This window comes from Papio anubis, chromosome 7, assembly GCF_008728515.1.
Source record: "Papio anubis isolate 15944 chromosome 7, Panubis1.0, whole genome shotgun sequence".
In the NCBI taxonomy this organism is placed as follows: Eukaryota; Metazoa; Chordata; class Mammalia; order Primates; family Cercopithecidae; genus Papio; species Papio anubis.
Window position 1 is genome coordinate 142,272,095 of NC_044982.1, and position 14,397 is coordinate 142,286,491.

The 14,397-nt window shown below is 40.1% G+C and overlaps 1 protein-coding gene across 5 annotated transcripts in view; it reads right to left on the bottom strand.

Annotated features, from left to right (window-relative positions):
* Positions 1 to 10,857: 10,857 nt before the first annotated feature.
* The window catches only part of TRIM69 (tripartite motif containing 69), a 28,009-nt gene continuing 24,469 nt past the window's right edge, over positions 10,858 to 14,397 (bottom strand). For all 5 annotated transcript variants that reach the window (XM_009210073.3, XM_009210072.3, XM_009210071.3 and 2 more), the window contains one exon: positions 10,858 to 11,456. In XM_009210073.3, coding sequence (XP_009208337.2) covers positions 10,915 to 11,456 — 542 coding nt within the window. In that variant the 3' untranslated portion in view covers positions 10,858 to 10,914. The remainder of the gene's footprint in view (positions 11,457 to 14,397) is intronic.

The window sequence follows — 14,397 nt, forward strand, 5'->3', positions numbered from 1 at the left end:
ATTGGCAGGAGATCCAGCTGAGAGCAGGCAGGTGCTGGACAATCTTCTCTCAGCCTTGCTCTGCTAATGTCTCCCTGGGTGTGGGCTGGCCCCACGATGCTTCTGTTATGCAGCACAACACGATAACTGCCTGCTGTGCCCTGTCACGTCTTAGTTTCCAACTGTAACTGAGAAATATGGGGACCAACTTGGACTCCAGCAGCTTTTAAAGAGGCAGCTTGTATCTAGAATCAGAGCTTGTAAGTTTGGTTTGTGAGACTTCTGTGGTAATAACTGAATTGAATTAGATGCTTATGATGTTAACCCTAAAGCTTTATAGAAAATAGTGCCAGGGCATGTGTGTCAGTTATCTATTGCTGCATAACAAACTACCTCAAAACTTGTAATCCCAGCACTTTGGGAGGCTGAGATGGACAGATCACGAGGTCAGGCATTCGAGACTAGCCTGGCCAACATGGTGAAACCCTGTATCTACTAAAAATGCAAAAATTAGCTGGGCGTGGTGGCGCATGCCTATAATCCCAGCTATTTGGCAGGCTGAGGCAGGTGAATTGGTTGAGCCAGAAGGCAGAGGTTTCAGTGAGCTGGGATCACGCCATTGCACTCCAGCCTGGGTAACAGAGTGAGACTCCATCTCAAAAAAAAAAAAAAAGTACTGTTACTTTCTCACGATTCTGAGGGTCTGAAATTTGTACAGGGCACAGTCGGGATAGAATATCTCTGTTTCACTTGGTGCCTCTTAGGGCTGGAATACCCAAACCAGTTTCTTCATTCGTGCTTGATACCATGGTTCAAATGGCTGGGGGTGGCTGAAATAGCTCAATTAGGATCAGAGGTTTGGCCTTGCTGTTGACTGCTTTCCTTGGATTTCCTTCATGTAATTTCAAGGTCTTTCTCTCTCTCCATATATATATATACACACACACACACACGTGCATATGTCATATATATATACACACACACGTACATATATATGTCCATATATATCTCTATATGTGTGTGTATATATATCTCTTGGTCTTGAGTTCTACTTCTGAGGAAGCTGATCTAAATCGTCCCATTCTCATTTGCATTTCATAAATCCTTGTGAAGTAAAGTAATACATATAGTCTTTCCAGCAGAGTAGTGAGACTTCTTACTTGAGAGTTCAGAGATTACAAGAGTGCAAAATCAGAAACTGTTATGCAGCAATAGATAACTGATATATGTGCCCTGGCACTATTTTCTAGGGCTTCTTAAAACCTAGGCTTAGAAGAGACACTGCCACTGCAGTTTTACTAACACAAGTCATAAATCCGTTGAGATTCAAATGGAGGGAACTCTGTAAGATGTGAATAATAGAGGTGTGATTTTTCAAAATCCACTAATGTAATAACCACTACAGCAGGGTTTATGGACATGGGACACACAGAATAGCAGAGTCTACTAGAGATTGGGAAGTGCCTAGGGTTATCAAGATAAAATATAGGATACTAATGTAAATTTGAATTTCAGATGAATAATGAATAATTTTTAGTACAACTATGTCTCATGCAAGTCAGCATAGCATGTAATATTTGGGACCTAGTTATACTTAAACATGGTTATTTATCTGAAATTCAAATTTAATTGGGAGTTCTATATTTTTGTTTATTATATCTAACAAACCTAGGTGAGAGACTTGTGAATAGCACCAGGGGCTAGGTCCTACAAGCTGTTTTATTAATCTAGTTACAAGGTTGTTTAGGTCAGGTGAGGACCAGGGCATGAGAATGAAGAGGGAGAGGGCAGACGTTCAAAGCTAGTGAGAACAAGTGGGCTGAGCAGGAGGCCTGAGCATCCAGGCGGTGTTCCAAGTGGCTGAGATTGTGACATGGGACTCAGACCAGAGAAGGATTCTCAATTCTGCACAACTATCCTGACAATCATTTTTTTTTTTTCAGGCTTTCAAATAAGGTGGATAATAGTGGTACTTCATAGCGTTGTGGCAAGAATTAAGTATAGGGGTGGCTGGTATGTAGTAAGCACAGAGAACAGGTTAGGTGTAATCACATCAAAGTAACAATTACAGTAATGGTAATAGTGTTGTGAGGATTGAAGCTGGGGCAGAAGGAGTGGGGAAGAGACACACAGGAAACTAACATCCCCAGAACACGTGCTCAGTTCTGGTCCTGGTACTTTCTATTCTCCATTTTCCTTAATCATAATTGCCTTTGCAGGTACAATAAATCAACTTTATAGATGAGTGAATTGGCTTAGAGGAATTATTAGGTTTGCCTGAGTGGCAGTCGGATCTGCCTGAGACCAGAATCTTTTCCTATAAAGAAAGACGAGTGAATATAGTTCCTGCAGGTGGACCTCAATTCATGGGCCTCCAGTCATATCCTGCTGCCAGCCTTTTCTTACCTTGGCCTCTGTGCTGCCTTAACTCTGAGACTTCCCTTCTCAATTATGAAATGGGAGAGTAATGCCCATATTGCTTCTCCCAGAGTCTTGTTGGACGTATTCACTGTGGTAAAGGGCATGAAGACATTTTCAAACTCTAACATGCCCCATGGATGTTGAAACTGTTCTTGAAGCCTAGCACATAAAGTGTTAATCCTGTATTCTGCTAATTCCAAGCCATGCTAGGATAAGAAAGGCAGCCCTCCTGAAGGCGCTGAAGAAGGGGTTTGGTGGGGTAGGGAGAGGGAGGTGAGTTTGTGTAGTCTGGTGTGGTGTGGAGTGCTATGCTGGCTTTTCCCCCTCTAGAATACTCCAAGACAAGATTCCGGAGGTAAGGCTTTCCCCAAAAAACAACAGAATTTAAGGGCAAAACAGTGGAGTAGGACAAGGCTCATTGCTTTTTGGTAGCCTTGCAAATAGTCCCTTGCCTGGGGCATAGGGAGGTCTAATCCAGTGATTGATAAAATGCTGATTTCATATCTCTGTTATTGTATGCTAAATATTTGGTACACATTTTTAAGGCCACTGTGAACTTTTAGACTTCCCCAGAGACCAGCAGCTTAGAAATATGTGGGAAAATATTGTCATTATCTATTTTATGGGTGAACGTGATGTAAACAGTGATTGAGAAAGCTTGAGTGAGCTGCATCGTGCCTCTTGCTGGGGTCTTTTCTTTCTCTAATTTACCCTGGGTCTGAATATCCTCCTTGCACATTGGACATGTAGCTGCATTCATTATTCTCACCAGCTCTGGCCAAATTCACCACATAAGGAACAAAATGGTCTGCAACCACAGACTCATATCCTGGGCAGTAATTTATGATGGTGTGACAAGAGAAGGTTCTAGCTCTGACACATGTTTTCCAAGTTTACCAGAGGTAACAGCATCATTGCTGGTGGGGTGTGTGTGTGTGTCTGTTTGTGATGGGGGTGGCATGGTGGGTAGGCATGAGTGTAAATGAATGTGTGGCCTTCTGAAAGGCATCTCGTGCACACCACAGTTGACGAGAGAGGTGGGAGTGTTTGCTGTTTGATAATGAGATTCAGTGTTATGGGGCTGTTATTTTTAGTGTTTAAGCTATGAAAATCTCATTTTCTCCCTCGAGGCTTTCTTTCTGCCATTCTTTGGTACATCAGGTGAGAAATCAAGTGTCACCTGTTAAAAATGATAACAGATCCCAAGTTAGCTCGTAAAAATTACTGTTCTCCCCAAGTCTCTTTGGTTTGGTAAGAGTGATCTTATAAATTGTGATTTTTATTTGAGATGAGCAAGGAAGGGACAACGAGAGAGAGAGGAGGTTTGAAAGTCTTGAGTTAGAAAAAGAATTGAAAAAAATTAATGGAATTTGATTCTATTCTTTATGGATAATTAAGTATAAATGTCCATGGTAAGTCTATATCTATCTTTGTCTATCTTGAATTTAGTGTGTATGTGCTTGTGTGTGTATCAGATGTCTTTTTGATGTATTCTATGAAAACTTTTTGATGATCTTGGTCTAAATTCCCTTCTTTGGTCATCCTTATATTATATGCTCACACAAGTTTTGTGGTCATTGAATTCCTTGAACAGAGCTAGTAAACTGCAAGTCTTAAAGGTCCAGAGGCTTTTCTACTTTGGCTATATAGGCTCTACAGACAGAAATTTTTATTGTTCTATTTATTTTTTATTTGGTCTACTATTGCACAAATCTGGTAAATTATTGAAATCCAAGGGGCCTTAACAAGAAGATTTCTGTCTTTGTAAACTTCACTTCCATGGCTCAAGTACCAGCTATCTGGGTAATAACTTCCAAAAGTAGCTTCAGCGGTTAACGTTTCCCATAAGAGTCCAACTTTGAAGTCCAACTGCCTACTTGCCAGCTCCACTTAGGCATGTAACATGCATCTCAAACTGAATACATCTCCAATCAAGCTCTTAATTCTCTTCATACCTACCTCTGGTTTACTTTTGTTGCAGTATTCTGCTTTTCAGTAAATTCTATCAGCTTTTTGGGTCAACAGCCTTGGGGTCAGCCTTGATTCCTATTTCCCACTCACAGTCCATGTACCCAATTTATCAACAAATTATGTCAGCTCTCCCTTCAAAATTTGTTCAGAATCTGACCATGTCTCATCATCTCCACGCTCCCATCCTGATTCAAGCCACCCCCATCTTTTGTCTTGACTGAGGCAATAGCCTCCTAACTAGTTTTGCCCCTTCCACCGCCTATCCTGCAACAGCAGTCCACATGACCCAACATTGACCAGACGATGTTGCTGTTCTGTTCAGAATGCTCCAGTGGCTTCTTATATTGCACACAGTGAAAGTCTGATCCTTCCATTGGCCATAGGTGCTCTGTGGGCTGCTCCCACCACCCCTGCTCTCACTGCCAGCACACGACTCTTCATCCACCCTCCCCTCTTCACTCTCCATGAACATGCATGTTCCCATGCACTTTTTCTCTGTCTGGAATGCTTTTCTTCCACATTTGTGCATACTTTCCCCTCATTTCTTTCTGTCTCTACTCAAGGTCACCTCCTCAGAAAGATTATCTTTCAGCATTTAAAACAGTATTCTCATTCCCTATATTCCTAATTCTGCTTCCCTTAATATACTTTATTCTTCCTTAACCTACCTTATGGTCAGATGCCGATAACTATTTGTCTGTTTCTTCCCACTCCAATGTAAGCCTTCTACAGCAGGATTTTTTTTTCTTTTATTGCTGTGTTTCCTGTGGCTAGGACAATATCTGACATGTAGAAGTTGCTCAATTCTTATTTGTTAAAGAAATGAATGAATGTGTGCTCTACTGATGCTTTTACAACGTTCTCGTAAGTTCTTTCTAACATTTGTGCAATTATTTTATGTTAATTCTCTGGGATGCGATGCAAGAAAATTTTCCATAACAAGACACTCTGAAAGTGGAGTGCGATTCGTCACTCCTCTCTTCTCACTTACTGAAAGCTCCTTGTTCTGGGGAAGAATCTGGTCAGGGCAGCCTCATAGTAGGCCATCCAGATAGAAATTAAAAACCAGCAGAAGAGCAAGGGATTACAAATCCAGGAGAAGTGTGAAGTACTGACTTCCTTCTCTCTCTTGGTAAACATTCTGAGAGTGACCTCTTTTCAAAGTCATTCTCTGGGACGGGTAAGGTGTTTCTTGAGGCAGGAGAGCCTTGATGACAGCTCTCCCTGGTGACATCTGGGCCCACTTTTACTTTTTATAGCAACTTAGAGGAAAATCTCTTAGTTATAATGCTACTTTGCAAAAACTTTCTAGAAATAAGAATTCAAAACCAAACTATTTTACAACTTTACCTGACTTGTCTATTTTGCTTGGTTCTTCACTCTTTCCCCAGTTCCCCTATGAAAGCTTGGTTCAGTCAGATTATTTTGCTTCAATGTTGTGAAATATTTCTCTGCTTTTTCATTAGCTTTGAATAAGTTTCTGTCAGGGGATGAATAGGTGAGTGGTGGGTTTCTTAAAAATGAAATAACAGAAAAAGGCCATAAAAAATAAGATGTTTGTAAAACCTATATAGGGTGCTGTGTTTTAAACAAAGTCAGGGATGACTTATCCCTCATTTCATTTTGTCTCTGAAGGGATTGAAGGGAATTAATCCTGAGTCATGGTCACACACAGTCTGGCAGATGACACCCTCTTTCCTGACGTCCCTAGGGGCAAGGATATGGGTATCTGTAGCTGTCTGTAGCTGTACATTCCAGGGGCTCTCTAGGTCATGAGTTATGGCTGTATAGACTTGGTCCATGCCTACAGGACCTTCTTGTGTCCGATTGCAAAGTAAATGCTTTCAAAAAAATTATTTCTTTTTGGATTTTCTTTTTCATTATTGTCTGCAAAACAAATTCAGTTAGTCCTGATGCTCTCTTCTTTTGGTGTGTTTCCCTTTCTGGTGCCTTCCGACTGCATGGTGTCTCTGGGTGAAGGAGGAGGGGAGTCTCAGGCCCATCAGAGAAGAAGAAGAAAGCTTCCCTAGCCCCTTATAAATAAGTGGGCTTCTGATCCACCCTATTTGCTGGGCTCAGGTGGTGGTATAGGTGGACTCCTATGCAATGTTGGGGAGACCTTAGCTTACCTGGGCTGCCTTCTGTTGCTAGGCTCATATCAGAAAATGCTGGACCTGGATCACCTCTTTTGTAGGTTGGAAGGACATAGGATACCCTGACACTGTGTCGCTTCTCCAGTCCTGGGATCTCAAACTGATGCACCCTCATCTTCTACCTCTCAGAGTTCCCCCTTTCATTGTCTCTTGAGTTATTTTTGCAATGTTTATTGTTGTGCATTGTGCAGAGGACTAGAGAGGGCAAGAATCTGCCATCTTATCCAGGTCAGAAATGGAGGAGTTACATTTTAGAAATGATTTTTAGTCTAATACTTTCATGATCTGAAGGAGAAAGCAAATATTTTGTATGGTCTGTAAGGCTAATTCCTTCTGGTTAATTAAGTAATAGTAAGCCTGGTAAATTCCATTGGTATTAGTCATTACCTGCTTTCTTTTACTCTGAAGTGAGTTCCATTGCCAGGCGCAATGTTGTTTGAGATACCCTGATTGGATATCATGGATGTGCGGGAACAAGCATGATGTCAGGAAAAGAAAACTTCAGCTAGAAACAATTTGTATTCCACTGAGGACTAGTTGCTCTCCTGCACATGATGACAAGAGTGAAATGTTAATAGGTTTGAAATTATTTGTGAAGGCCGGGCACGGTGGCTCATGCTTGTAATCCCAGCACTTTGGGAGGCCGAGGCAGGTGGATCACAAGATCGGGAGATCAAGACCATCCTGGCTAACACGGTGAAACCCCATCTCTACTAAAAAAAACAAAAAACAAAAAAAAATAGCCAGGCGTGGTGGCGGGCGCCTGTAGTCACAGCTACTCGGGAGGCTGAGGTAGGAGAATGGCATGAACCCGGGAGGTGGAGCTTGCCGCAAGCTGATATTGCGCCACTGCACTCCAGGCTGGGAGACAGAGACTCCATCTCAAAAAAAAAAAAAAAAGACACATAGACCAATGGAACAGAATAGAGAACCCAGAAATAAACCCAAATACTTATAGCCAACTGATCTTTGACAAAGCAAACAAAAACATAAAGTGGAGAAAGGACATCCTTTTCAACAAATGGTGCTGGGATAATTGGCTAGCTACGTGTAGAAGAATGAATCCTCATCTCTCACCTTATAAAAAAAATCAACCAAGATGGATTAAGGACTTAAATCTAAGACCTGAAACCATAAAAATCCTAGAAGATAACATTGCAAAAACCCTTCTAGACATTGGCTTAGGCAAGAATTTCATGACCAATAACCCAAAAGCAAATGCAATAAAAGCAAAGATAAATAATTGGGACTTCATTAAACTAAAGAGCTTTTGCACAGCAAAAGTAACAGTCAGCAGAGTAAACAGACAACCCATAGAGTGGGAGAAAATTTTCACAATCTATACATCTGACAAAGGACTAATATCCAGAATCTACAACAAACTGAAACAAATCAGTAAGAAAAAAAAACAAACTCCCATCAAAAAGTGGGTTAAGAACATGAATAGACAATTCTCAAAAGAAGATATACAAATGACAACAAACATATGAAAAAATGCTCAACATCACTAATGGTCAGAGAAATGCAAATCAAAACCACAATGCGATACCACCTTACTCCTGCAAGAATGACCATACTCAAAAACATCAAAAAACTGTAGATGTTGGCATGGATGCAGTGAACAGGGAACACTTCTACACTGCTGGTGGGAATGTAAACTAGTACTACCACTGTGGAAAACAGTGTGGCGATTCCTTAAAGAACTAAAAGTAGAACTACTTGATTGAGCAGTCCTACTACTGGGTATCTACCCAGAGGGAAAGAAATCATTATATGAAAAAGATACTTTCACATGCTTGTTTATAGCAGTACAATTCACAACTGCAAAATCATGGAACCAACCCAAATGCCCATCAATCAAAGAGTGGATAAAGAAACTGTGGTATGTTTATACACTGGAATACTACTCAGCCACAAAAAGGAGTGAATTAACGGCATTTGCAGTGACCTCGATGAGATTGTAGACTGTTATTCTAAGTGAAGTAACTCAGGAATGGAAAACCAAACATTGTATGTCCTCACTGATATGTGCAAGCTAAGCTATGAGGATGCAAAGGCATAAGAATGATACAGTGGACTTTGGGGACTTGGAGGGAAGAGTAGGAGGGGGGCGAGGGATAAAAGACTACAAATACGATGCAGTGTACACTGCTCAGGTGATGGGTGCACCAAAATCTCACAAATCACCACCAAAGAACTTACTCATATAACCAAATACCACCTTTACCCCAATAACTTGTAGAAAAAAAATTTTTAAGTAAAAATAAATACATAAATAAAACATGTTGTTTTAGTTCAGTGGCTGTCTGCCCCAGCCACACATTAGAATCGCCTGAGAGCTTTTAGAAATTAGTGGCCTGTAGCCACTGTACATGGGGACTCTAGCAGGGTTTCACTTGCTGGAGATCTTTACTTGATTGGTCTTGGCTGGAGTCCAGGCATCTAAATTTTTTTAAAGCTTCCTCCATGAACCTAATGTGTATTCAGAGTTAAGAACCATTGCATCTTAAGAATAATATATTTCAAACCTGGGCAACATAGCGAGACCTCGTCTCGACTAAAAGTAAAAATTTAGTTGGGCGTAGTTGCCTGCGCCTATAATCCTAGCTACTTGAGAGGCTGAGGTGGGAGGACCCAAGAGTCCCAGGCTGCAATGAGCCATGTTCGTGCCACTGTACTCCAGCCTGGGTGACAGAATAAGACCTTGTCTTAAAAAATAATAATAATATATTTCAGCTGTAACTTTTTATACCTTAGAAGTGAATTTTTAGTCAGATTACTTTCTATTGGCATGCCGTTCTTTTTATGCTGCTTTTATACCCTTTAAGACATTAAGCAAGATTCCAGGCACAAAACATGTTCTTACTACGTTCTGATTGAAGTGAAATCATAAAAAAAAAAAAAGACAATTTCTTAAATGTAGTCTTAATCCTGTTATGGCTGTGTATCCAAATCAGTTGTAAATGTATGCATATTGTATATAACAAACTACATGAATATTGCCCGTAGCATTTGCATTATTTTTCACATACACACATTTAAGTTTTTGCCCTGACTCCCCAAAAAAACCAAAAACTGTGCTAATTATAATTTTAGAGGACCAATGCTGAAGGTCCTAAAAAGTCCCCCCAAAACTGTCAGCTATCGAGAATAAAGCCCATTTAGATGAGGACTTCCAAAGAAAGGAAATAGGGACAATCAATCAAGAGTACTGCTGAGATCAATGATGTTGAGAATTTTAGACTTGGAACAAGCTCAAGGATGAGTATGTTGGAGAGAACAAGATGCAAAATACTACTTAAATTATAGGCAGGAATGATAAAAAAAGGATGTAGTCAAAAGTAGATGGAGGTGGGGTGTGGTGGCTCACATCTGTAATCCTAGAACTTTGGGAGATCAAGGTGGAAGGATGTTTGAGGTCAGGAATTCAAGACTAGCCTAGGCAACATAATGAGACCCCATCTCTCAGACTGCATATATATGCATGTCTCCTGCAGATAGATAAAGCAGATAAATGGAACTGAGAAAGGAAGGGAAAGAATCACAGATTTGCTGGACTAAAATGTATCTTGAGAGAATTCAAGGCAAGATTATAAACTAGTCCAGATCATTTCCTACTTTTTTATTTAAGCCTGTGGAGCATGGTTTAAAATTACAGGACAGGCATGGTAGCTCACACTTATAATTCCAACACTTTGGAAGGCTGAGGCATGAGGATCTCTTAAGCCCAAGAGTTCCAGAAAAGCCTGGGCAACATGGTGAAACCCCATCTCTACTTGTGGTGGTGTGCACCTATTGTCCCAGCTATTCAGGGTCTGAGGTAGGAGGATTGCTTGAGCCCAGGAGGTTGAGGCTACAGTGAGCCATGATCATGCCACTGCACTCCAGCCTAGGCAACACAGCAAGACTCTGTCTCAAAAAAATAAAATACAATAAAATTACAGCAGTAAGTTCTAAAAAAAGAAATAAGATGAAAATGTATATCGAAAAATAATTAAATAGTAAGAAGAGTGAACTACTGAAAATTCATCTGCTAAGGGTCATTATGCTGGAAAATATGACAGCATGATAATTTCTGGGCATATCTGAAAAGGGTTCCCAAACATCGCAAACTCAAGTTGCAGTTTGCTCCAGTAACAGTAGCATGATGATCACTCTCATGAGAGTGGCTCCTGTGTCACGAAAGACCCCAGAGAAGAATCATATCTTGAAAGGCTCCAGTGAAATCCATTTAGGATACTGAAAGAATGGAATTTGATTTGTGCATCCTCTTTTCATTATTCCATCGTTCCCCGTAAATTGAGAAGAGAATCCAGTGAGACAGTGAGACTGGTAAAATATTTCAATACCTCTTTAATAACACTCTGAATTTGTATAATAGTATGACTCATTACTGTGGATGTAAGATGTGCAATGGTTCTTTATTCTCTCCACCATCATTAAGGCAGGGGCAGAAGTAGGGATAAAGTTTCTCTATGAAAGTGTTACTGAAGGTATAAATGTGAGTCATGGTTTTAGCATTGTAGAAGGACACCTGCCCTCCTTCATAATCCAGGTATATGCCCACTTTGTTGAGGTTGTTAGTCAGTGTCAGACTGCAAGAAGGCAAATCCAGAGCCTTTAGATCAGTTTGGTTCCTTAGTCTTAAAAGCCAGAATCCTTGCTCAGGAGTTAGAGGACAGCTGCCTTTCCGAATGATGGATTCTCTGACGACTCCAACTGTCCATTTTGTCTTCTTTGCTACTTCTACTTCCCAGTACCACTTTCCAGAGGTGAAGCCTCTTGAGCCCAGCACAGCCACACTTGAGTCAAACCTCTCTGGATCATCAGGCATTACCTTCTTAATGTCACCATGCCAGACGCTGGTTTGGTTTTTGGAGAGCACCAGATTTGGGTGAGCTGTTTTAGGGTCCAGAGTTAGTGGAGATAGGCCTAGTAAGAAAATAAAAGAAAGCAGAGCATGGGAGAAAAGGGGGTAAACACAAATTCCCATAGTGAAAGATAGTGTTTCATATTCAACAGTACTTTATCTCCCCATACACATAGACTCTTAGACAGGCAAGCAATTACTTACATGCTTTTTTTTTTTTTTTTTTTGAGACAGACACTCTGTTGCCCATGCTGGAGTGCAGCGGTGCGATCTCAGCTCACTGCAACCTCCACTTCGTAAGTTCAAGAAATTCTCATGCCTCAGCCCCCCAAGTAGCCAGGATTACAGGTGTGCACCACCACACCTGGCTAACCTTTTTAATTTTTTAGTAGAGATAGGGTTTCACCATGTTGGCCAGACTGGCCTCGAACTCCTGGCCTCAAGTAACCCACCTGCCTCGGCCTCCCAAAGGACTGAGATTACAGACATGAGCCACCGCACTTGGCCACTTACATGCTTTTTATTGTTTGGGTATCCATGTTACTATATTCTAGACATTTTTATATTTAGTGTAAAAATCCGGGTTTACTCTGAAGTAATTTATGCTCTAGTAAAGGAAACAATACAAATAATATAAACCTGTACTAATAAATATAAGAAAATACAAATGCCAAAGGGGTAAACATTAGGTAAGGATGTTCTAGAAAAGCTTTCTGAGGAAGGTAAGTATTCGGTTGTGATATATATGCGATGTATTTAGGATGTTTTGAATAAACAGAGGGAAAGAAATAAATGGATTAAAAACAGTCCCTTGTGTGGAAAAGAACACAAGAGCTTGCCTGTTAGACACAGGCAAGACTGAACTAATTGGTACAGAGTTTAGAGGACAATAGTGAGAGGTTTATGTTTGTTTAACAGATGATGAGATTTTTGAGATCTAGAGTGGTTTATATCATTGCTACTCATAACGTGGTCCACATACCATGTGGTTAACAGTCTGGGACAAAGATATATAGAAATTAGGAGTAAACTTTTAGAAATCTTCATAATAAATTGACAGTAATTGTATGTCAGTTGAATCTAATAATTACAAAATTGGGCTTGTACTTTGTAATCTTTCCCTTTTTTATTTTACTTTTTTGAGTAATTTATATTGTATTCTACAAAAGTATCAGTCCATGACAGATTGAGACTTTTTAAATTGGCCCTTCATCACAGATAATTTTACAAGCATTGATTTAGACAATTCAAAGGGCAGCAGCATAAAAAAGAATATCTAGGCTAAATGAAGAGAGGTTGAAAGCTGACCAGTAAGAGGATGACACAAATTCCAGATGTGAGATCATTGGACCTTGGCATGAAATTTGATAAAGAAGACATAATATCTGTGTGTGTTCATACCGTGGACGCAGATACATATATGTATGCATTCATGCATTTGTTGTTATTGGATTTATTTATCCTTGGAAGCAAAATCAATCTAGTTTCTCTCTCTCTCTCTCTCTCTCTCTTTTTATTTTTTTTTTTATTTTTTGAGATAGAGTCTTGCTCTGTCCCCCAGGCTGGAGTGCAGTTGCACAACCTTGGCTCACTGCAACCTCCGCCTCCTGGATTTAAGCAATTCTCCTGCTTCAGCCTCCCGAGTAGCTAGGATTACAGGCATGCACCACCACACTCAGGTGATTTTTTTGTAATTTTAGTAGAGACAGGATTTCACCACGTTGGCCAGGTTAGTCATGAACTCTAGTCTAACTCTATCTTCTCAGAAAAGCCTGAGTCTTTTCCATCATCCCAAGGACTTCTCTTTCCAACAAGAGGCTTTGAAGAATTAAGAATCTTAAATTTTTCCATATAGGCTAAATCCCTATCTGCTTACATATCCCCATTCACTTTGGGTTGTTAATCTTTCTGATGTGAGGACTAGGTTTTCTTTGGAGGTATCATAAAGACTTTTTAGCAACCTTTTGGAATCCCAGTCTGCTCTCTTTGCTAAGCCTCTGATACACCTCTAGCTAGTTCAGCCTGCATTGGCTCTGAAGATTCCTATGAGTCAGCTTTTTGTCCTCTCTTTCCTTCTCATGCTGTATTCGTATAACAAAAAGTTCTGTCAGCTCCACCTTCAAAATATATCTTGTGCCCAAACACTTCTGACTACTTCCAGAAATATCACTGGCCTGGAACTACTGCAATAGCTTTTTACTCTTCTGTTTCCCCTCTTGCCCATCTGCACCCTATTCTATACATATCATGAATGAGATCATGCCATTTTCCTGCTCAACATACTTGTATGTTTACCACCACATCTGAGATAAAATCCAGAGTCCTTACAGAGGAAAAAAGAGCCACATGATTTACCTACCTCTCTACTACATCTCCTACCACACTCTCCCTCATTTACTTTGATTCATCCACCCTTGCCTTTTGGCAGTTCCTTGAATATAATGAAGTTCATTCCTACTTCAGGGTCCTTACAGTTTCTTCCCTTGTCCTAGAATGCTTTTTTCCCATATTGTTCACTCCACATTGTTTGGGCATTTGTTCATGCAAATATTTTAAATTGAATAATTCCCTAAGCTAGAATAGGCCGACTACAACCAACAGGTCAAATCTGGCCCACTGCCCACTTTGTAAGTAAACTTTTATTGGAGTACATTTATGACCATTCATTTATATGTTGTCTGTAGCTTCTTTTTCACTACAAGAGCAGAGTTAAGTAGTTGCAACAAAGACCATACACCTGCAAAGCCTAAAATATTTACTCTTCAAACCTTTACAGAAAAAGTGCCAGCTCCTGCTCTAAAGCAACAGCCTAATTTATAAGCCTGGCAGAAAAGGAGAATATATGGATCTACAAAATAAGCAAAGACTTAGAAATAAAAAGTATGGAATATATTTTACAAAGGTCTGACCACAGTTACCATAGAAAAACAATTTCCCACTCTGTATAGAGGGAGAGTATATAGATAAATAATACATTATTAACAGTCATGTATTAAATAAATC